Genomic DNA, 24,767 nt, shown 5'->3' with positions numbered 1-24,767 from the left:
TGTTGCAAAAATCATTATCTTGAGTAAAGAAAGCTAAAAAAAGTTTAGAAGAAAAATATAAGCTTACAAAGTTGATAATACTAGTGTTCGACTCATTTTCTGACATCGAATTTATCTGAATTCAATAATTTCTGTACCAAACACTAATTCATTGTTAAAATTTGTTACAACGAGCTCAATGCAAGAAATCTATACGATTGAATCAAATATAATTTAAATTGTGAATTCGCCTCTGAATCCGACCAAATGATTCCTAAAGTTAATTAATTTGTTTTTTTCAAAAAAAAGTTGGAATGAAACTCCAAACCGACGTCGTATTTGAACAAAGCAGAATCAGCAAAAGGCTTCCACTTGGATAAAGCTGAAAGATTATCTTCTAGCAGGATAAAGTAAAAATGTACAGCGGCGCTCCGTCCGGCGGAATAGCAATCGGCGGCGGCGGCGGCGGCGGAGGGAGAGGAAGAGGAGGAGGAAGAACATGGCCGTCGAAGACGTCGGTATCAACATCAGGGAAGAGAATACAGAAGGAAATGACAGAATTAAGCATGGAAGCACCACCAGATTGTGCAGCTGGACCTAAAGGAGATAATATTTACCATTGGGTTGCTACTCTCTTTGGACCACCTGGTAATTTCTCTTTGATTAGCTATAAAGATTTAATCTTTCTGACTTTTTGCGAGTTTCATATCTCAACTATCCGTTTGTTCCATTTTCCTACTTAAGGGAGTTAAACTATCACTATTTATGTGTTAAAACACTTTTCAACTATAAGCTATTTCCTATTTCCTTTTCCTATTACAATTATAATAGACATTCATGTAGAAAAAGAGAACATATGATAGTTGATGTGTGTTTTAATACATAGAGAGTGATAGTTCAAGTAGGAAAAAGGAATAGATGATAGTTGGGCTGTGAAATTTACGAAAAAGTGATAATTCAGGTGGGTTTTTGATCATTATCTCTTTTTTTCCGTTCTTCTAAGAAAAAAATGATCTTTTTTTTCTTCATTTTCTATGAGGATGAGTGCTAGTTGTTGAGTTTGAAGTATAAATGTACATTCTTTATAGGCGTTTGGACATAAAAATTGTGATATTTGAAAAAAGTGTACTCCCTCTGTCTCGATTGATGTGATTGCGTTCGACTAGACTAGTGCTCTAAAACACATAATAGATATTTGTGTGACTATAACCAATTTTACCTTTCGAATATGTATTGAGTATTAGTGTTGTCAAAGGAGCGCTTAAGCCCTGAAGCGAGACTCAAAACATATTGAGCGCTTCGCTTTGCTTAATGTGTGCTTCAGTGTTGCATCAAGACTTTAAGACGTACTTTTCCTTGCCAATGAGTGTCCCCCAAAGTGACGACCCTACACATTGAATATTTCTCTTTATTGTTATTGTTTATTCAACTTTTTTGTCCATATATTTGTTATTCATGCTTATAATTATTAGTTTTGGAATAACATATATATTTGTATTTATTCTCCATTAGCTCCCGTATTATTAAAGCGTGCGCTTTATTTGCTTTTTGCGCTTTAACACCCCAACAAATCTTAGAGCTTTTTTGTGCATTTTTCTTACGTATTCGAATTTGTTTGAACGAGAGTAGAAAGAGTATAATAGATAGTTTTTACAGTTAAATTATTACTCCCTCTGTCCCAATTTCTGTGACACATTTTGTTTTTTCGAGAGTCAAACAATTTAAGTTTGACCGAGAATTTGCTCATGGAATCTTCAATTTTTTTATAATGAAATTTATATATCCGTAAACTATGTAAAAAGTACTATAAGTCACAATAATTGATAATTCAAAATATTTAAAAGATATATGAAAAATTTATGATCAAAGATAGACTTGTTTGAATCTCAAAATCTGAAATGTGTCACATAAATTGGGACGGAGGGAGTATTAAATATAAAAAAGTGTCAATTCATTTTTAGACCGACTAAAAAAGAAAGAGTCACATAAATTGAGACGGGGGAGTAGTATTTGAAGTTTAGTAGAGAAAAGATATTTGTTAATTGAAGTTGCGTCTGAATATGAATTTAAGTGTTAGCTTGAGGAGCCATTTGAAGAATCTGTTCTGCTGAATCAGTCAATCCTTTATCAAATGAACAAAGAGAATAATAGGATGTTAATTCATTATGCATGAAGTAATAGTTAGGATAAGGATTTCAGTTATAAAACAACATATACAGTGTGTAATCCCACATGTGGGGTCTGGAAAGGGTAGAGTGTACACAAACCTTACACTTGCAATGCAAGTTAACTGGCTACAACAATCTATTTCTTTATTTATCATGTTACCATATTGATCTGCCAAGAAGAGTTGTGTCCTGCAATATGTTAAACTAATTTGAGGGTGTAAAAGATTTCTCAATGTACCGAACTTGAACTCTTTAAGTGCTTGATTTAAATGAATTGTCATACTTCAAATTTGGTTGTATTTCTGCTTGATTTTCCGATATTTAGATAACCAAGTTTATTGCTTTCAGTTTACTGAAGAGTTTCTGTTACTTCTCTAACTGAAATCTTCCTGTTTCTTGCAGGAACACCTTATAAGGGTGGAATATTTTTTCTTGATATAACCTTTCCTTCTGATTATCCATTTAAACCTCCAAAGGTATGTTGAAGGTTACACAGTGAATCTCCTATGCATCTAGCGTTGTATTTTTCCTGATCCAGGCATCTACTTTTGTATTTTATCTGAACAACAAACTTCCAATATTCTCCATCAGTTATACCATTTGTTCTGATATAAACTTTAAAACTAGGATGAAACGCAAAGATCCTTGTTCACCGTCTTCTGATAAAATGTTTGTGGAGTTCTTTTCTGCTGAATAGAACTTAGATAAGAAATGGTAATTGCTATGAACTAGTTGCTTCCCTCACTTATGAAAACTATCACTTGTGCTCTTTTGAATTTTAGGTCATGTGTAAATGCATGGTCATTGTGGGAACTTGTTACTCTTGAGGTTTATGAGTTCTAGATTATAGCCTTTTGAGTTATTGGATTCTAAATTAATAATTTGTGCACATTAAATGTGTTTTCGAAGGCAACGACAGGGTTTGGATCAAAGTGACTGGGTTCTGCCGAACTCTTACATTCTACTCTAAGTTTGTTTTCCATTATTAATGGGAAAAATCAAGCATGTCATTCCCAAATCTCTTGTTTCTTACACCTTTTGTTGATTAAAAATAGAAGAAGAGTACTTTGCTCCTTCCTGAACTTTGTTTTGGTGTACAGTAAATGAGTAAATTGAGTAAACAATTTCGTAAGATCTGGTATCTGTGTTGTTACTTTCATCTTTATGCAGTACCATTCTTCCGAATGACAGTCGTTATTGTATTAAATTAAGAAAATAAAAGAATGGCTTCCTTTTGGTTGAAATATTTCACCACCAAGCCGATAAACAAGAATCATCTTCACAGACTTGGTTATAGTTCTTGTTTGTCGGCTGAATTTGGTGGAAATTAACTTTTTCTTCCCTTTTCTTTTCGTTCTGATCTCAGGCTTTTGCAGGTTGTATTCAAAACTCGCATATATCATTGTAATGTAGATCCTTCCGGCAATGTTAGCTTGGACATCCTAACAGAGAACTGGAGTCCAGCGTTAACAATCTCAAAGGTGTTACTTGCTCTGAGATCAATGTTCACCAATCCTGAAACTTGTAAGTACATCTTCTATCTTCGGTCCTATGTCCTCTCTCAAAAGAAGTGAAATAGATGAAAAATATTAATTTTATAAAGAGAGGAAAACAACAACAACAACAATACCCGGTGTAGTCCACAAGTGGGATATGAGGAGGGTAGTGTGTATGCAGCCTTATCCCTATCTTGTGAAGGTAGAGAGGCTGTTTCCAAAGGACCCTCAGCCCAAGTAACACATAAAAATACAATATGAAAAGACAATACAGCAGTGAAAAAGTCATTAAAATAAACAGTAGAAAAATGAGAGGAAAACATATAACCATGAAAAGAGTCTTCATATATTGCTTGTTGAAGGTGTTTTATGCCGTCTCCCTATTTGGTTTGCATGGGTTAAGAGTAAAATGAATAGTTGAAAATAATAACTGTAGAACAGAGTGTACAAAACTACCTTTTTTTTGTATCTTACAGTTCCGCTTCTTGCAGATAAGCCGGTTGTTCCTGGTATTGCACACTTATACTTGGGAGATAAAGCCAAACATGATGAAATAGCTGCACAGTGGACACTGAGATTTGCAAGGTGAAAGAAGAACTTGATGTGGAACTTTTTTAACAAGTTCAGGTCAGCCATTGCTTAGTTTGAAGTTTTACAAGCATAGAAGAGCTGTTGTAGACGATATTTAAACTTACAACCTGTATATAATTCATATAAATAAATTCAACTTCTGTTAAACTAATTTTCCAAATTTCACATTTAGACCTGTTGCTTTATTTGTTTGTTGAATAGTTCTTTCCTTCATTTACAAGTCCTTGAGGCTGAACCAATAAAACAGAATGAAACTGGAGGACAGGTTTTACCCTAAAATTCGATTAATCTTGCATCATGTGAAGTGCTTTTTTTTTTTTTGGATCTTTTATTGAAAGCAAGTAGAACTAGTCAGAGTCATTACAAAGAGGAACTGAACGCCATGTTAGAACATGACGTTGTGCCCGTTAGTTGTAGTTGCATCACAGTTCCTCCCAAAGCTTGCTAAGGGATTCCACCACAACATTGTCATCTCGATATACATGGCAAACTTCAGTAGGCCCATTCTCCCAGGTTGAACCTGCAGGTAATTCCATACTTTGTATGTTGTGTATTCATTGTTTTTTTGTTTCTTGAACTCCATGTTTAACATCTAATGTTATGATGTAGATAGAGGAAGAAAGAGAATTTCCCACCCTCTTTTTCTGGTTATATTACTTTAAGAAAAAGTCAACCATATACTTAGTAGGATGCCATAACTTAGGGGTATCCTGCCTTTTTAGTGGGTAGCCATGAAGGCTCTTAGTACTGACCTAGTCTTTATTTGAACTTTGCTATCATCTTAGTGGCTAACCATGAAGCAAATACATAAATGTTAAGAAGGATGTCACAATTGGACTATAAAAACCAGAGATCCTAACTCAACTATGCAACACAAGTCTTAGTTCTATCCTTTCTTTTCTCTCCAAGAATCACAATGAGAAGCTTTTGGAATTTGGGGCAATTGCCTCTTCTAGCATTTGCTTTGGCAATTTGCTTTGTAGCCAGCACTGTTGTTGCTGATTACTCTTATGGCTATACTTCTCCCTCACCTTCTTACATCTCTAAGAAGTACTACAAATCACCATCTCCATCTCCATCCAACTATCATGAACCAACTCCATACTACAAGAAACCGGAGAAACATGCTGAACATTCTCCATCACACTATTACAAGTCCCCTACTCCTTCAAAGCATTACTACAAATCACCAGTAGTAGTGAAGTATTACAAATCACCAGTTCCTTCAAAGAAGTACTACAAAGCGCCTTCCCATCCAAAGAAGTACTACTACAAGGCACCTTCCCATTCAAACAAGTACTACAAAGCCCCTGCTCCTTCAAAGAAGTACTACAAGTCCCCTGCCCCTTCAAAGAATTATTACAAGTCACCATCTCCTGCAAAGTACTACAAATCTCCTTCACCTGCAAAATACTACAAGTCACCTGCTCCATCAAAGCACTATTACTATAAGTCACCATCCCCTACAAAGTACTACAAATCTCCATCGCCTACAAAATACTACAAGTCGCCTGCTCCATCAAAGCACTATTACTACAAATCTCCATCACCTGCAAAATACTACAAGTGGCCTTCACCATCAAATCACTATTACTACAAGTCACCATCTCCAACATACAAGTCACCCGCTCCTTCTAAATACTATAAATCTACCCCTTACTACAAGTCCCCTCCACCTCCCCCATACTACAAAGAATCTACCCCTTACTACAAGTCCCCTCCACCTCCCCCATACTACAAAGAATCTACCCCTTACTACAAGTCCCCTCCACCTCCCCCATACTACAAAGAATCTACGCCTTCCTACAAGTCCCCTCCCCCTCCACCATACTACAAAGAATCTACACCTTCCTATAAATCACCTCCACCTCCCCCATACTACAAAGAATCTACCCCTTCCTATAAATCCCCTCCTCCTCCACCATACTACAAAGAATCTACACCTTCCTATAAATCTCCTCCACCCCCATCAACCTACTATTGAAATAGTTACTAATTCTATCATTTCCACCATTTCCATGAATTGTAACTCCTACTTTTAGTATCTCTATTTCCTCAGCCAAAATTTTATGTATTCTTCAAGAAGGTTTTGCTTGTTTTGTGTGTTCCTTTCTTTTAATAATTTGTAATATGCATTGTTTGAGATCCTCAAGATCTCCTTCAGTTTGGTTCATTGTATCAAGATTCTTTTTGATGTAATCTCTTGAGAGTTCAACTTTGTGTAATACTATCTTCTTCTTTATCAAATATTGCGTTCTCTTATTGGTTGAGTTCTTGACTTCTTTCATTGTTCCATAAGCATTCACCTTCTGGACATCTATGCTAAACTCTTATATGAAGAGAAACCACTTCTGAGTATAGTTTGGTAACTGTACTCATTAACTTTTGAGAAAGTAAAATTATGTAAAATAAACAGAATAAGAAAGAAATAATGAGGCATTTAAACTAAGAAAATACATCATTTTGACAATTCTTTTCTAAGATAGAGAAGAGGAAAAGGCAACATAGTCAAGGTTTATCGACATTTTTCTCTTCAAAGATTACTGTTTTCATTATTGATTTTTCCTTCTGTGAAGATGTAACCAAGTTTCAGATTTGTTAGAAAAGTATTCTTAGTTTTATAGGTTAAATTAAAAACTATATGTGCAACTCCAACATTATTGCCTCCATTAAGTTACTAATAAATTAACAAACAATTCGTACGGAAATGGGATCCCAATAGCAAGAGACAAAAGATTCTTATGAGAAAACATAAGTAAACGAGCCTCTACTTGAACCTCCAAGGATAAAGGTACATGAACAACCATTTGATCTCCATAAAAATCGGTATAGAATCCCTTGAAAACTAATGGATGTAAACAAATAGCGTCCCTCCACTAAAACAGGCTGGAATGCCTGTATGCCTAATCTATGCAGATTGGATGCTCTATTCAGCAATATAGGATGTCCCTGTGTAACTTCTTGATCAGTAAAAAAGAGTAATCTTCTTATGTAGTTATTCATAAGTTGTTATCCCCTTACATCTAACTATTAAATAAATAAGTTTCATACCCCAAGAACACGAAAAGAAACATACTGATATTAATCCGACTTAAGTAGGAAAACATATTTGAGGCTGAACCAATAAAGCAGAATGAAACTAAGGACAGGTTTTACCCTAAAATTCGATTAATCTTGCATCATGTGAAGTTCTCATTTTTTTGGATCTTTTATTGAAAGCAAGTAGAACTAGTTGGAGTCATTACATAGAGGAACTAAATGCCATGTTAGAACATGACGTTGTGCCCGTTAGTTGTAGTTGCATCACAGTTTCTCCCACTGCTAAGGGATTCCACCACAAAGTTGACTTCTCGATAGACATGGCGAACTTCCGGTAGGCCCATTGCCCCCAGGTTGAACCTGCAATTAAATCCATACATTGTATGTGTATTCACTGTTTTTTCTTGAACTCCATGTTTAACATCTAATGTTATGGTGTAGATAGAGGAAGAAAGAGAATTTCCCACCCACTTTTTCTGGTTATATTATTTTAAGAAAAAGTCAACCTTATACTTAGTAGGATGCCATAACTTAGGAATATCCTGCCTTTTTAGTGGGTAACCATGAAGGCTCTTAGTACCGACCTAGTCTTTATTTGATCTTTGCTATCATCTTAGTGGTTAACCATGAAGCAAATACAAAAATGTTAAGAAGGATGTCACAATTGCAGTATAAAAACCAGAGATCCTAACTCAACTATGCAACACAAGTCTTAGTTCTATCCTTTCTTTTCTCTCCAAGAATCACAATGAGAAGCTTTTGGAATTTGGGGCAATTGCCTCTACTAGCATTTGCTTTGGCAATTTGCTTTGTTGCCAGCACTGTTGTTGCTGATTACTCTTATGGCTATACTTCTCCCTCACCTTCTTACACCGCTAAGAAGTACTACAAATCACCATCTCCATCCAACTATCATGAACCAACTCCATACTACAAGAAACCGGAGAAACATGCTGAACATTCTCCATCACACTATTACAAGTCACCGGTGCCTTCCAAGCACGACTATTACAAGTCCCCTACTCCTTCAAAGCATTATTACAAATCACCAGTAGTAGTGAAGTATTACAAATCACCAGTTCCTTCAAAGAAGTACTACTACAAGGCACCTTCCCATTCAAACAAGTACTACAAGGCCCCTGCTCCTTCAAAGAAGTACTACAAGTCCCCTGCCCCTTCAAAGAACTATTACAAGTCACCATCTCCTGCAAAGTACTACAAATCTCCTTCACCTGCAAAATACTACAAGTCACCTGCTCCATCAAAGCACTATTACTATAAGTCACCATCCCCTACAAAGTACTACAAATCTCCATCGCCTGCAAAATACTACAAGTCGCCTGCTCCATCAAAGCACTATTACTACAAATCTCCATCGCCTGCAAAATACTACAAGTGGCCTTCGCCATCAAATCACTATTACTACAAGTCACCATCTCCAACAAAATATTACAAGTCACCCGCTCCTTCTAAATACTATAAATCTACCCCTTACTACAAGTCCCCTCCACCTCCCCCATACTACAAAGAATCTACTCCTTACTACAAGTCCCCTCCACCTCCCCCATACTACAAAGAATCTACCCCTTACTACAAGTCCCCTCCACCTCCCCCATACTACAAAGAATCTACTCCTTACTACAAGTCCCCTCCACCTCCCCCATACTACAAAGAATCTACCCCTTACTACAAGTCCCCTCCACCTCCCCCATACTACAAAGAATCTACTCCTTACTACAAGTCCCCTCCACCTCCCCCATACTACAAAGAATCTACCCCTTACTACAAGTCCCCTCCACCTCCCCCATACTACAAAGAATCTACTCCTTACTACAAGTCCCCTCCACCTCCCCCATACTACAAAGAATCTACCCCTTACTACAAGTCCCCTCCACCTCCCCCATACTACAAAGAATCTACTCCTTACTACAAGTCCCCTCCACCTCCCCCATACTACAAAGAATCTACCCCTTACTACAAGTCCCCTCCACCTCCCCCATACTACAAAGAATCTACCCCTTACTACAAGTCTCCTCCACCTCCTCCATACTACAAAGAATCTACCCCTTACTACAAGTCCCCTCCACCTCCCCCATACTATAAAGAATCTACCCCTTACTACAAGTCCCCTCCACCTCCCCCATACTACAAAGAATCTACCCCTTACTACAAGTCCCCTCCACCTCCCCCATACTACAAAGAATCTACCCCTTACTACAAGTCCCCTCCACCTCCCCCATACTACAAAGAATCTACCCCTTACTACAAGTCCCCTCCACCTCCCCCATACTACAAAGAATCTACCCCTTACTACAAGTCCCCTCCACCTCCCCCATACTACAAAGAATCTACCCCTTACTACAAGTCCCCTCCACCTCCCCCATACTACAAAGAATCTACCCCTTACTACAAGTCCCCTCCACCTCCCCCATACTACAAAGAATCTACCCCTTACTACAAGTCCCCTCCACCTCCCCCATACTACAAAGAATCTACCCCTTACTACAAGTCTCCTCCACCTCCCCCATACTACAAAGAATCTACCCCTTACTACAAGTCCCCTCCACCTCCCCCATACTACAAAGAATCTACCCCTTACTACAAGTCCCCTCCACCTCCCCCATACTACAAAGAATCTACCCCTTACTACAAGTCCCCTCCACCTCCCCCATACTACAAAGAATCTACCCCTTACTACAAGTCCCCTCCACCTCCCCCATACTACAAAGAATCTACCCCTTACTACAAGTCCCCTCCACCTCCCCCATACTACAAAGAATCTACCCCTTACTACAAGTCCCCTCCACCTCCCCCATACTACAAAGAATCTACCCCTTACTACAAGTCCCCTCCACCTCCCCCATACTACAAAGAATCTACCCCTTACTACAAGTCCCCTCCACCTCCCCCATACTACAAAGAATCTACCCCTTACTACAAGTCCCCTCCACCTCCCCCATACTACAAAGAATCTACCCCTTACTACAAGTCCCCTCCACCTCCCCCATACTACAAAGAATCTACCCCTTACTACAAGTCCCCTCCACCTCCCCCATACTACAAAGAATCTACCCCTTACTACAAGTCCCCTCCACCTCCCCCATACTACAAAGAATCTACCCCTTACTACAAGTCCCCTCCACCTCCCCCATACTACAAAGAATCTACCCCTTACTACAAGTCCCCTCCACCTCCCCCATACTACAAAGAATCTACCCCTTACTACAAGTCCCCTCCACCTCCCCCATACTACAAAGAATCTACCCCTTACTACAAGTCCCCTCCACCTCCCCCATACTACAAAGAATCTACCCCTTACTACAAGTCCCCTCCACCTCCCCCATACTACAAAGAATCTACCCCTTACTACAAGTCCCCTCCACCTCCCCCATACTACAAAGAATCTACCCCTTACTACAAGTCCCCTCCACCTCCCCCATACTACAAAGAATCTACCCCTTACTACAAGTCCCCTCCACCTCCCCCATACTACAAAGAATCTACCCCTTACTACAAGTCCCCTCCACCTCCCCCATACTACAAAGAATCTACCCCTTACTACAAGTCCCCTCCACCTCCCCCATACTACAAAGAATCTACCCCTTACTACAAGTCCCCTCCACCTCCCCCATACTACAAAGAATCTACCCCTTACTACAAGTCCCCTCCACCTCCCCCATACTACAAAGAATCTACCCCTTACTACAAGTCCCCTCCACCTCCCCCATACTACAAAGAATCTACCCCTTACTACAAGTCCCCTCCACCTCCCCCATACTACAAAGAATCTACCCCTTACTACAAGTCCCCTCCACCTCCCCCATACTACAAAGAATCTACCCCTTACTACAAGTCCCCTCCACCTCCCCCATACTACAAAGAATCTACCCCTTACTACAAGTCCCCTCCACCTCCCCCATACTACAAAGAATCTACCCCTTACTACAAGTCCCCTCCACCTCCCCCATACTACAAAGAATCTACCCCTTACTACAAGTCCCCTCCACCTCCCCCATACTACAAAGAATCTACCCCTTACTACAAGTCCCCTCCACCTCCCCCATACTACAAAGAATCTACCCCTTACTACAAGTCCCCTCCACCTCCCCCATACTACAAAGAATCTACCCCTTACTACAAGTCCCCTCCACCTCCCCCATACTACAAAGAATCTACCCCTTACTACAAGTCCCCTCCACCTCCCCCATACTACAAAGAATCTACCCCTTACTACAAGTCCCCTCCACCTCCCCCATACTACAAAGAATCTACCCCTTACTACAAGTCCCCTCCACCTCCCCCATACTACAAAGAATCTACCCCTTACTACAAGTCCCCTCCACCTCCCCCATACTACAAAGAATCTACCCCTTACTACAAGTCCCCTCCCCCTCCACCATACTACAAAGAATCTACTCCTTACTACAACTCCCCTCCACCTCCCCCATACTACAAAGAATCTACCCCTTCTTATAAATCTCCTCCCCCTCCACCATACTATGAAGAATCTACGCCTTCCTATAAATCTCCTCCACCTCCACCATATTACAAAGAATCTACACTTTCCTATAAATCTCCTCCACCCCAACCAAAGTACTATGAGCAATCTCCTACAACCTATAACTCACCACCTCCACCACCACCAGCCTATTACAAGCAAGCTCCCACCTATGCCTCACCTCCACCACCTCAGAAGTACGAGCAATCTGTCACCTATGCTTCACCTCCACCCCCGCCAGCATCTCCCCCACCGACATACTACTAAACATTCAATACCTCTCATCATTTCCATGACTTCTACATCCTATTTTGATTTCATTCCCTCTTCCAAAATTTAATGTATGCTTGTCAAAATGATCAGCTTTGCTTACTCTATGTTCAATATTGTTTTGTTCTAATGATTTGTATTTTGTATTATGTCTTCATTAGTTTTTCTCATTGTATCAAGATTAATAGTTTGTTACCTATCTTCTCTTCTTTGTGTAATATTCTGTGGTTTTAATCGACGTAATTCTTTCAAGTATAGTATACCTCCATAACATATATTTGATGATACAGAAAGATACAAAAGGTTAGTTGGGAAACTAAACTACCTTACAGTGACCCGTCCAGATATTGGCTATGCAGTTAGTATTGTCAGTCAGTTCATGTCTGCACGAACAGTTAAACATTGGGTAGTCTTGGAACAGATCTTGTGTTGTTTGAAAGGAGTTGAAGGAACCGACGGAATTCTATTTCGAGACTCGGAACTTCAAATGTTGACTAAAGTCAATCATTTCAACTTAAAAGCTTCCAAAACTTATAAAAATCTCAACTTTTCGATTTGGTTTCAAATTTAACCTCAAAAGCTTATCAAACATGACTCGGGGTAACTATTGAGAGGGGTAAAACGGTAATTTTTCCAAAAAAATAAATCCAAATATGACCTTCAGGGTCATTACACACTTTGTTTCCGAGAAGATAGAGAACATGATTTCTACTGGCTATGTAAAGACGAGAGAAATCTGGTAATATATTAAAGAAGGCTATAAATGGTACTCGTGTGGAATATCTTTGTAACATGTTGGACATGATTAATATCTATACTCCAACTTGAGGGGGAGTGCTACATAATGTATATAGACGCATCTTCATACAATCGTAGGTTGAGATATTAGGGATTTTGTGACTTTGTTTCCTTAGATAGATTTACTTGTACACCTATAAATAGCTCACTCTTGGAATAATATGATAAGGAGATTCGTTCCATTGTCTCTTTATTTTACAATAAGCCTTCTTTGACATACTATCCATTTTTTGGATTGTAATTATACTAATCAACTTTTGAAAAAGAAAATTATATAAAGCAAAAAGAAATAAAGAGTCATAAGTTAATAAATTAACCAACAACTCATAACACTATGATACTCATTAGTAAAAGATTAATCTTCTTATGTAGTTATTTGTAAATTGTTACCTCTTACAAGAGGGGCGTACCCATTATCCACCGAGTTTAGAAGGCTGTAATTGGTCCAAAGGGTGGGTCACAGGCATATTTCTCGGTTATCAAAAAAAAAAATGGTTACCCTTTACATGTTTTAACTAATAAAATAAATGTCATACCCCATGAACATGAAGAGGACAATATTGTTATCAATCTGACTCAAGTAACTAAAAAAACAGATTTGAAGACGAAAATATAGAGTTTGATTAACGAAGACTCAGCTAAAAATAAGACATATCAAGATGTTTTCGATAAAAGGTGTTGTGAAACCTCTCTGTATTTAGCATTCTTGACGAAGAATATGTGACATTTGACTCTAATCTTTTTACTTGCAATTTTCTTAACTCATTGTTTTTTTTATTATCAGTGAAGGGTGATTTAGAAAGACTAAGTACATAGATTGCACAGGAACTATTGAGACAAGCCCCGTGTGTTGGACGTTTGATGCCTCTCAGGTATACATGCTGACACTTGAGGTGTAAGTCTCGCGAGGCAACAGCCTCCACATCTGTCCCAAAGTACCTCATCTCGAGTCCCTAACGAGTCTCAAGTTTGCCTTCCATGTGTGATCCTCTGTAAGTTTTTGAACTTCTTGTTCAGTTTTTGTACAAGTGAACATATAGATTCTTGTTCTGCAAATGGTCATTAATCTTTTACTTTCCCAATGGGATGGAAGTTGTGGCATTCCTCTTCTAATCTTCTCATTTTTTTATGTTTCAAATGATTTGTTCAATCATTAGAATAAGTTTTAAGAAAAAAAGTTGTGGAAAAATGCTTCCCACTAAGTATTGACCTAGTCTTTATTTGGACTTTGCTATGATATTAGTGGCTAACCATGAAGGATGTCACTTTGCTACTATAAAAACTAGACATCTCAACTCAACTATGCAACAAAAGTCTTAGTTTTATCCTTTTTTTTTACAATCAAAATGAGAAGCTTTGGGAATTTGGGGCAATTGCCTCTACTAGCATTTGCTTTGGCAATTTGCTTTGTAGCCAGCACTGTTGTTGCTGATTACTCTTATGGCTATACTTCTCCTTCACCTTCTTACACCTCTAAGAAGTACTACAAATCACCATCTCCATCTCCATACTACAAGACACCGGAGAAACATGCTGAACATTCTCCGTCACACTATTACAAGTCACCGGTGCCTTCCAAACACGACTACTACAAGTCCCCCACTCCTTCAAAGCACTACTACAAATCGCCGGTAGTAGTGAAGTATTACAAATCACCGGCTCCTTCAAAGAAATACTACAAGTCACTTTCCCCTTCAAAGTACTATTACAAGTCGCATGCCCCTTCGAAGAAGTACTACAAGTCACCATCCCCTTCAAAGAAGTACTACAAATCTCCATCGCCTGCAAAGTACTACAAGTCGCCTGCTCCATCAAAGAACTATTACTACAAGTCACCATCCCCTGCAAAGTACTACAAATCTCCATCGCCTGCAAAATACTACAAATCTCCATCGCTTGCAAAATACTACAAATCTCCATCGCCTGCAAATTACTACAAGTCGCCTGCTCCAGCAAAGAACTATTACTACAAGTCACCATCCCCTGTAAAGTACTACAAATCTCCATCACCAGCAAAATACTACAAGTCACCTGCTCCATTAAAGCATTATTACTATAAGTCACCATCCCCATCACAATATTACAAATCACCCGCTCCTTCTAAGTACTATAAATCGCCGCCACCACCAACATATTACAAGTCACCAGTTTATTACAAGTCCCCTCCCCCTCCACCATACTACAAAGAATCTACCCCTTACTACAAGTCTCCTCCTCCTCCTCCATACTACAAAGAATCTACCCCTTACTACAAGTCCCCTCCACCACCCCCATACTACAAAGAATCTACCCCTTACTACAAGTCCCCTCCACCTCCCCCATACTACAAAGAATCTACGCCTTACTACAAGTCCCCTCCCCCTCCCCCGTACTACAAAGAATCAACCCCTTCCTACAAATCCCCACCACCTCCCCCATACTACAAAGAATCTACACCTTACTACAAGTCCCCTCCCCCTCCCCCGTACTACAAAGAATCAACCCCTTCCTACAAATCCCCACCACCTCCCCCATACTACAAAGAATCTACCCCTTCCTATAAATCATCTCCACTGCCCCCATACTACAAGGAATCTACCCCTTCCTATAAATCACCTCCACCTCCCCCATACTACAAGGAATCTACCCCTTCCTATAAATCACCTCCACCTCCCCCATACTACAAGGAATCTACACCTTCATATAAATCTCCTCCACCTCCACCATACTACAAAGAATCTACCCCTTCCTATAAATCTCCTCCCCCTCCACCAAAGTACTATGAGCAATCGCCTACAAAATACAACTCACCACCTCCACCATCACCAATCTATTATTAGCAAACTCCCACCTATGCCTCACCTCCACCCCCGCCAACATACAACTAAACATTCAATAACTCTATTATTTCCATGAATTTTACATCCTATTTTTATTCCATTTCCCTTCCAAAATTTAATGTATGTTAGTCGAAATGATCGACTTTATTTATTGTGTGTTCTATATTGTTTTGTTCTAATGATTTGTATTATGTATTACTTGAGAATTAATTAAGTTTTCCTCATTGTATCAAGATTAATAGTTTGTTACTTATCTTCTCTTTTTTGTGTAATAATATTGTATCCAAATTGTTAATTGAAATGAAGTGGTATTGTCCCTAGATAATTTCTTCCCTGCAATAGTTTGTAACCTATCTAATTAAGAAAATTGGTAAAATCTACAAAAAAATATTTATAAATTAACAAAATCTAATATCATGCTATACAACTCAACAAGAACGCCTAAAATACATTAACATTATAAAATTTTAAAATAAAATAAAAATGTGAAAAAGTTGGCATAAATTTTAGAAATGCTAATATATGACTATGAAATATACAATCAACTTTATATAATATCATGAGATACAACTCTAATTACAACGCCTAACAATCCAAATATTAGAAGGAAACAAAATATCATATGTTCCTCTTGAGAAATAAATATATTAATATTATTACTTGAATTTCTCTCTTTGATTAAACGAGTTGTGTTTGGACCAATTTATTCGTACCGCGACTATTCCATCATGTACTTGCTATCTAGCGGCTAGCTCCCACTATAATACATGTACCAAGTAACTTTACTCGCTTTAGGCAGATGGAAAAATATCATATAATGTTCGAAGACAACTCTTTCCATTATTGAATTTCTTGCTTGACATAAAACCAAGTTTTAGATATAAAAAAAAAATGTTACTTATAGTCTTATATAGGAAAGTTACAATTGCATAGTACAACTCCAACACCAACACTGTTTGGGTAAATATTTATGAGCATTGGGTATTTACACCAAATTTATATAATTTATTGTAGTTAGATAATTTAATGGAGTGAATATATTAATTAACCATGATTAAGTGAAGTTATTGTATATTTATACACATGACATACATTCATTAATTTGATTTAAACACCTAATGCGGAAGTTAAAATAACAAGACTTACAAAAAAATATGGAGGTTGTATAATGAAGATCTTGAAAAAGTAAAAAAAAACATCAAGATTTTTCTTATGGAAATTCCATCAAATTAACCCACTATCGTAACAATGGTGTCTGGGTACACTCTACCCTCCCCAGACCTTACTTTGTGAAATTATACTGAATATATTGTTGTTGTTGTAATCTGGTGTGTGTATATGATCTTTTTGCCTTGTTTTTGAACTTCATGTTCAATATTCAAGTCAACTTATCTATTATTTCTAAATTAGCCTACTTGCAAATTATTTTTTCAATCACCAAAATAAATGCTTGCCACTAATTACACTAAACTAATCTTTATTTGGACTTTCCTATCATCTTAGTGGCTAACCATGAAACCATTACATTAATTAATCTCAAGAAGTATATTACTTTGCTACTATAAAAACCAAAGATCCCAACTCAACTATGCAACACAAGTCTTAGTTCTATCTTTTTTCTCCAAAAATCAAAATGAGAAGCTTTGGAAATTTGGGGCAATGGCATCTACTTGCATTTGCTTTGGCATTTTGCTTTGTAGCTAGCACTGTTGTTGCTGACTACTCTTATGACTATACTTCTCATTCACCCTCTCCATACTACAAGAAGCCGGAAAAACATGTTGAACATTCTCCATCGCATTATTATTACAAGTCACATGCTCCTTCAAAACATTACTATAAGACACCTGTTGTAGCGAAGTATTACAAGTCACATGCTCCTTCAAAGCACTACTATAAGGCGCCTGTTGTTGCGAAGTATTACAAGTCACATGCTCCTTCAAAACACTACTACAAGGCACCTGTTGTTACGAAGTATTACAAGTCACATGCTCCTTCAAAGCACTACTACAAGGCACCCGTGGTTGTGAAGTATTACAAGTCACCAGCTCCTTCAAAGAATTACAACAAGGCACCAGTGGTTGTGAAGTATTACAAGTCACCTGCTCCTTCGAAACACTACTACAAGGCACCGGTGGTAGAGAAGTATTACAAGTCACCTGCCCCTTTAAAGAAGTACTATAAGGCGCCAACTCCCTCAAAGTACTACTACAAGTCACCATCACCTGCAAAGTACTACAAGTCGCCTACTCCATCAAAATATTACAAATCACCTACTCCTTCTAAATATTATAAATCACCATCACCTACAAAATATTACAAGTCGCCAGTTTACTACAAGTCTCCACCACCACCACCAACTTATTATGAGAAATCACCTTCTTACTACAACTCCCCTCCCCCTCCACCATACTACAAAGAATCTACCCCTTCTTATAAATCCCCTCCCCCACCACCATACTACAAAGAATCTACCCCTTCTTATAAATCCCCTCCCCCTCCCCCATACTACAAAGAATCTACGCCTTCCTATAAATCCCCTCCCCCTCCACCATACGTAGAAGAATCTACGCCTTCCTATAAATCTCCTCCACCTCCACCAAAGTACTATGAACAATCACCTACAACCTATAACTCACCACCTCCACCTCAGGAGTACGAGCAAACTGTCATCTATGCTTCACCTCCACCGCCGCCAGCATCTCCTCCACCAACGTACTACTAAACGTTCAATAACTCTATCACTTCCATGACTTTTACATCCTATTTTAATTCCATTTTTTCTTCCAAAATTTAATATATGCTTGTCGCAATGATGGGCTTTGCTTATTGTGTGTTCGATATTGTTTTGTTCTAATGAATTGTATTATGTATTAATAACTTGAGGATTAAGTAAGTTCCTAATTGTATCAAGATTATTACCTATCTTCTTTGTATAATACTGTATCTGAATTGTTAATTGAACTCATTATCTCTAGAGATTTATTTTTCCTATAATAGTTTGTAACCTATCTACTAAAAAAATTGGTGAAATTACTACTTTTTTTAATATCTAAATTCATAAATAGTATGAAACAAGAATAAATATATTAAAATTGTAAAATCTTAAAATAAAATAAAACGTGAAAAAGTTAGCATATTCTAAAAAATTCTAATATAACTATGAAATATACAATCAACTTTATATAATAACAGAAAATACAACTCAACTACAACACCTAACGATCCATAAATATGAATGAAATCAAATTTATTTGGAAACAAATCGTCATATGTACCCTCGACTCTTTCAGATTTAAATAATCAAAATACATTTTCTTAGAATTATTATTTGAATATCTCTCTCTTTAATTAATTAGTCGAATTGTGTCTGGATCAATTTGTGTGTGCAACAACTATATATTCCTTTCATGTACTTGTTATCTAGTTCCCACTAATATAAGGATCGAGTAACTTTACTCCACCAAAGCTTAGACACACGAGAAAAATTCATTTAGCGTTTAAAGACAACTCTTTCCATTGTTGAATTTCTTGATGATTGTGATACAACCAAGTTTTAGATAAATAAATTTAAAATGATATTTAGCCTTATAAGTTATAGGATCAGTTACTCTTAATTACATGATATAATACAACTCCAACATTATACAATTATTCTTCAATAAAAGAGTAATGATTAGATATGGATATTTTTAAGTTGTGTGTTATTCCCTAACATTTCTATACCCGAGGAAACATGGATAATATAGTTAGGTAAATACTTACTCGCATCGCGTGTTTACATCTGATATGTAACTTATTGTAATTAGATATATAATTTAATAGAGTGAATATATATATATGTTTGTTATTCCCTAACATTTCTATACCCGAGGAAACAAGGATAATATAGTTAGGTAAATACTTACTCGCATCGGGTGTTTACATTATATTGATGTAACTTACTGTAATTAGATATATAATTTAATAGAGTGTGTGTATATATATATATATATATATATATATATATACATCATTAATCATGGTTATATGATATTACTGTATTTTCAAACACATGACATGCATTCATTGATTTGATATAAACACTCACTGCGGATGAGATCGTTAAAAAGAAACAAAGAAATATGGAGGTTGCATAATGAGGATCTTGAAAAACTTAAAACATCAAAATTGTAATATTCCTAGAGTAGAATATAAGATATAAGAACCTCTAATTTTGAGTTTCAATGTGTTCAACTTCTAATTTATGATCAATAAAGATGGCTTTTGAAGATATATAAATACTAAAAAGATTGTTTTCGATATATATTCGATTGCACAAAAATGATGGGACGATCCCCAAGCCTAATACAATTGCGCGTTGAACACATTCTTGAAGTGTTGATTTGCGATGCCTCAAATGTTTTACTAAGAATGCATCGTACAAGGTGAGCTCCGAGTCTTAGGATGCGTTTGGTAGGAAGGAAAATATTTTCTACGAAAAATAATTCGCCTTATAAATGACTTATGTAAGGTATAATCTAGTGTGTGTATATCTTTCTTTTTGCCTTGTTGTTTTTGAACTTCAATGTTCAATATACAAGTCAACTTATATATTCTTTCTAAATTATCCCACTTGCAAAATATTTTTTCAATCACCAAAATGAAATGTTAGCCACTAATTAAAGTAAACTAATATTTATTTGGACTTTAATTAATATAATGATCTTAGTGGCTAACCATAAAGTCATTACATTAATCTCAAGAAGCTAAGGATGTTACTTTTGCTACTATAAAAACCAAAGATCCCAACTCAACTATGCAACAAAAGTCTTAGTTCTATCTTTTTTTTTCCCCATAAAAATCAAAATGAGAAGCTTTGGAAATTTGGGGCAATGGCCTCTACTTGCATTTGCTTTGGCAATTTGCTTTGTAGCCAGCACTGTTGTTGCTGACTACTCTTATGACTATACTTCTCATTCACCTTCTTACAATTCTAAGAAAGACTACAAAGCACCTTCTCCATACTACAAGAAACCGGAAAAACATGTTGAACATTCTCCATCACATTACTATTACAAGTCGCATGCTCCTTCAAAACACTACTACAAGACACCTATTGTTGCGAAGTATTACAAGCCCCATGCTCCTTCAAAGCACTACTACAAGGCACCTATTATTACGAAGTATTACAAGTCACACACTCCTTCAAAGCACTACTACAAGGCACCTGTTGTTACGAAGTATTACAAGTCACCTGCTCCTTCGAAACAATACTACAAGGCTCCAGTGGTAGTGAAGTATTACAAGTCACCAGCTCCTTCAAAGAATTACTACAAGGCACATGTCCCTTCAAAAGAGTACTACAAGTCACCAGCTCCTGCAAAGTACTACAAATCTCCATCACCTGGAAAGTATTATAAATCACCTACTCCTTCAAAATATTACAAATCACCATCACCAACAAAATATTACAAGTCGCCAGTTTACTACAAGTCTCCTCCACCACCACCACCAACTTATTATGAGAAATCACCTTCTTACTATAACTCCCTTCCCCCTCCACCATACTACAAAGAATCTACCCCTTCCTATAAATCCCCTCCTCCTCCACCATACTACGAAGAATCTACACCTTCCTATAAATCTCCTCCTCCTCCACCATACTACGAAGAATCTACCCCTTCCTATAAATCCCCTCCCCCTCCACCATACTACGAAGAATCTACACCTTCATACAAATCACCTCCTCCTCCACCAAAGACCTATGAACAATCGCCATCATACTACTCACCTCCACCACCACCACCAGTCTACTAGAAATATTTATCAAACAATTCACTTCAACCATTTCACCATTTCTTTTACTCTTAAATCCTTTTCTTCCTCCTAATTGGAGAAATTCCATTTCAACTGCTAAATTTGTATGTGTGTTTTCCCAAAGGGTCGATTTTTCTTGTTATGTGATCTTTTGTACTAATAATTTATAATATGCAATTTTTTATATTTATGTAAGATGTTGAGATCTCCAACATTTTGGCTCATTGTATCAACCTCCTTTTGATCTAATCAAAATATAACATTTTGGCTTATTGTATCAACCTCCTTTTGATCTAATCAAATGATGATAATTGCATTCTTAAAAACATATGTGATTCTAGTCAATACATGATTTGTTTTTAAATGTGTGTATATAGCTTATAAGATAGTGTTAATAGTTCCTATAATAACTGCCTCACAAAACAAAAAAATTTCAAAATTAAAATTGATAGAATCTTAGCTAAGATCAACAATGTCTCTAGAATGATTAAACGGATTGATTAATTGACTAAAATTTTTAATTGAAAAAGATCAATTAATAGATGAATTCGATTTTGACTTTCTTTTAATGATTTTTCATTTCGAAAAACTAGAAATGATGAATTCTTTTCACATAGAGTCCTCTGATCATCTTGCACAAGAAGGGTAATCGTCGATATCTATCACAGTTACATCCAAAATGTTCTTTACTATCATATATCAGTCGATATATCGAGTCATATATTTGTGTACAAGCTAAAGTTTAACATTAGTTACAATATTATTTCTATTAGGTTGCGAATTAATGTACAACCATAATTTTTTTTTTTACTAGTTATTACCTTATAACTAACATGAATATACAAATATTCTTTTAGGTTGTTAATGCATAAACCATAAATCTCTTTTTTTTTCTTAGCTTGTACACATATAAACTTTTGCTTGAGGAAGAAAATGTTAAATCTCTTTCTTTTTTTTTAAATGAAGAGGCAACAATAAATGTTTGTATCATAATTAAAAACAAAAGTAAAATCATCTTAATTCTCATAATTATATTTCTTTTATTTGATGACCATTCTTCATTTCTCTTACTACCTTACAATCACACAATTATTTCCCCTACCCTCTGTCTTCTACCCCCCACCCCCCACCCACCACCCACCACTACCCCAAAGAAAACACTCAAATTACTAAAATCAAGAAAGAACAATATGTTCCAATTTCTTCATCTCTTTTTTGAAATCAACCATTGCTTCTTCTTGCAAATACACCAAAACTTTGAATCCATTTTTTCCCCCTTCATTAGTAGAAGAATAGGGCAAGAAAAAACAAGGCTCAATACTTCCAACTAAGTGCCTTGAAAGTGGAAAAACAGTCACTGGACCACCCCATCCAAAATCAACAGTTGCATGTCCCAAATGTCTCCAATCAGTGAAACCACTCACCCTATTACCTGCAGAGACGGATTCAGAATTTAATTAACAGATTTAACTGAATTCAATATTTTCATCAATCAATATAAATATCAGTGACAGATTCAAAATTTATTAGTGAATGTACATTAATCGAAGGTTAAATTACTTAGTCAGATATTACAAGGACTAAAATACAATTTTATTAATATTAGAGGGACTAAAAGTGCAAATTCTCCTTTCAACAAATATCTAAATTTCAAAAGTACAACGAGTTCAGTGCTAAGAATTACCTGCCGTAATCCCTTCATGGTAATGCAGTTCCTGGAAATCGATGAACGATCTTACGTATTCATCGGTCGTGTTGAATTTACTCTTCTTGATTGAATCTGCAGTTTTTGACAATGGTTGATTCACAAGTTCTTGTGCAAGAAATTGAACATACATTGGGACACATCCATTTCCCCAATAGCCAAAGGGCAATTTTGGTATTGTTATTCTTCTTATATTTGTTGCATATGCAAATTTCACTTTTTCTTCACTTGGAATTTTACTTGCCTTCACCCTGTATTCACATAGATCTTATATTAGATCTTTCTATAATACTGATTACTTTATTTGACAATATTTTATTATAACAAGTAAAAAAAATTCGAATTGATATATTTTTGCGTACCTTTCTAGAATATATATATATATAAAATTAATTTTTAAAAGTCAAGATTATATATACCTTGCTCTCCATATAAAAGCTCCCAATGCCTCAAAAGTAGTATAATTTGAACCGGATTGTTCATGTAAAAAACCCTTAAGCCGGTTCAACCACTCATCCTTCACCTTAAAACACTCTCGAACCGCTGGTTTACTCGGTTCGATATAAGGCAAAGAGTTTTTATCCAAACTAAGGAACTCATGAAATGGGAACTCGACTCGGGGCGGGTTCCTCGGTCCGAGTAATTTTGATCGGTTCCAGACCGGTTCGAATTTGACCCGACCCGACCCACGAGCTAGCTCCGCCATTGTATTGAAAAAAAGGGTTGCCCCGAGTCCATCACATAACGAGTGATGGATCGCGGCTCCAAGAACCCACCCGCCACACTCAAACCGGGTCACTTGGAGAATAAAGGGTCGGGTCAAAGCATCTTCCCCTTTCGGGTCGGGTACCAATTTTTCGATGAAATTCACATCATGGTAATCATCAAGGTAGTTAATTCCACTCAAGGTACAATCCACCACGCCACATGCCACGGGGACCCCACTGCCAGCATGACAGTGGAGCTCCAAGTGTTCGTCTTCACGTCGAATAAGGCTACCCGTGTAGTGGTAGTAGTGGACAAGGGTGGATGAGAGAGAAGATGTGACAACTTGAAATGGGTCGGGTCGTTCTATGGGTTGGATTTCCGGGTCGTTGACATAGACCCGGAGGTACCGAAATGTGACATGAAGGTTTATGTCTGTGTCTAGGTGGGATAGAGAGAGGATGTGGTCGTCGATGAAAGGAGGTGTTGACGGGTGAATTACAGTTGTTTCCTCGATTTTTACGTCCATTTTCGTGGCGGTGGACGGACGAGAATGGTGGCGGTAGGAGAATAATGATTGCCTTATAGACTATTGTACACTTCTTGTTTATATAGTTTGAAAATTTGGTAGGTAGCAAAAAAAGTTGAATGAAACATGTTGATGCTTTTTTTTTATTTATTTATTTTTGGTGGGAAAGGGGTGGTTAATGGCTCTTTATTTTTGAATTATTATATTTTGACTGATCATTAACTTGAACTTTTAAAATTGATTTATAAATAGTTAACTATAATCTGAGTTAAAAATACATAAAACTTAAAATCTTGAATCCATTTCCGCGCTGATATTTGTCATGCCACTTCACTTGTTTCTTTCTTGCTGTTGTACCACTCATTGTTTGG

The 24,767-nt window shown here is 37.0% G+C and overlaps 7 protein-coding genes across 7 annotated transcripts; 6 read left to right on the top strand and 1 right to left on the bottom strand.

Annotated features, from left to right (window-relative positions):
- Window positions 1-364: 364 nt before the first annotated feature.
- On the top strand, window positions 365-4,385 carry LOC125842681 (constitutive photomorphogenesis protein 10). The gene is made up of 4 exons (XM_049522012.1): window positions 365-627; window positions 2,550-2,623; window positions 3,524-3,671; window positions 4,135-4,385. The coding sequence occupies exons 1-4, from the start codon at window positions 396-398 to the stop codon at window positions 4,230-4,232; spliced, it is 552 nt and encodes a 183-aa protein (XP_049377969.1). The 5' UTR covers window positions 365-395; the 3' UTR covers window positions 4,233-4,385.
- Window positions 4,386-5,011: 626 nt separating this feature from the next.
- Window positions 5,012-7,341, top strand: LOC125842672 (extensin-2-like). The gene has a single exon (XM_049522001.1). The coding sequence runs from the start codon at window positions 5,151-5,153 to the stop codon at window positions 6,216-6,218; it is 1,068 nt and encodes a 355-aa protein (XP_049377958.1). The 5' UTR covers window positions 5,012-5,150; the 3' UTR covers window positions 6,219-7,341.
- An 82-nt stretch (window positions 7,342-7,423) lies between these two features.
- LOC125860235 (extensin-2-like) lies at window positions 7,424-12,038 on the top strand. The gene has a single exon (XM_049540163.1). It carries the CDS (start codon window positions 8,022-8,024, stop codon window positions 12,036-12,038), a length of 4,017 nt encoding a protein of 1,338 aa, XP_049396120.1. The 5' UTR covers window positions 7,424-8,021.
- A 2,126-nt stretch (window positions 12,039-14,164) lies between these two features.
- LOC125842662 (extensin-2-like) lies at window positions 14,165-15,969 on the top strand. Its single transcript, XM_049521988.1, has one exon. It carries the CDS (start codon window positions 14,186-14,188, stop codon window positions 15,656-15,658), a length of 1,473 nt encoding a protein of 490 aa, XP_049377945.1. The 5' UTR covers window positions 14,165-14,185; the 3' UTR covers window positions 15,659-15,969.
- Window positions 15,970-17,274: 1,305 nt separating this feature from the next.
- Window positions 17,275-18,566, top strand: LOC125847222 (extensin-2-like). The gene has a single exon (XM_049526891.1). The coding sequence runs from the start codon at window positions 17,292-17,294 to the stop codon at window positions 18,381-18,383; it is 1,092 nt and encodes a 363-aa protein (XP_049382848.1). The 5' UTR covers window positions 17,275-17,291; the 3' UTR covers window positions 18,384-18,566.
- Window positions 18,567-20,502: 1,936 nt separating this feature from the next.
- LOC125847231 (extensin-1-like) lies at window positions 20,503-21,686 on the top strand. The gene has a single exon (XM_049526898.1). It carries the CDS (start codon window positions 20,507-20,509, stop codon window positions 21,455-21,457), a length of 951 nt encoding a protein of 316 aa, XP_049382855.1. The 5' UTR covers window positions 20,503-20,506; the 3' UTR covers window positions 21,458-21,686.
- Window positions 21,687-22,632: 946 nt separating this feature from the next.
- LOC125860226 (spermidine sinapoyl-CoA acyltransferase-like) lies at window positions 22,633-24,396 on the bottom strand. Its single transcript, XM_049540153.1, has 3 exons — window positions 23,582-24,396; window positions 23,142-23,413; window positions 22,633-22,889 (listed from the first exon to the last, which is right to left on the bottom strand). Exons 1-3 carry the CDS (start codon window positions 24,394-24,396, stop codon window positions 22,633-22,635), a joined length of 1,344 nt encoding a protein of 447 aa, XP_049396110.1.
- Between the last annotated feature and the right edge of the window lie 371 nt (window positions 24,397-24,767).

The sequence above is a fragment of the Solanum stenotomum genome, chromosome 1 (genome assembly GCF_019186545.1).
Source record: "Solanum stenotomum isolate F172 chromosome 1, ASM1918654v1, whole genome shotgun sequence".
NCBI lineage: Eukaryota > Viridiplantae > Streptophyta > Magnoliopsida > Solanales > Solanaceae > Solanum > Solanum stenotomum.
The sequence above is the reverse complement of the archived record's forward strand: the minus strand, read 5'-3'. Positions and strand labels throughout refer to the sequence as shown.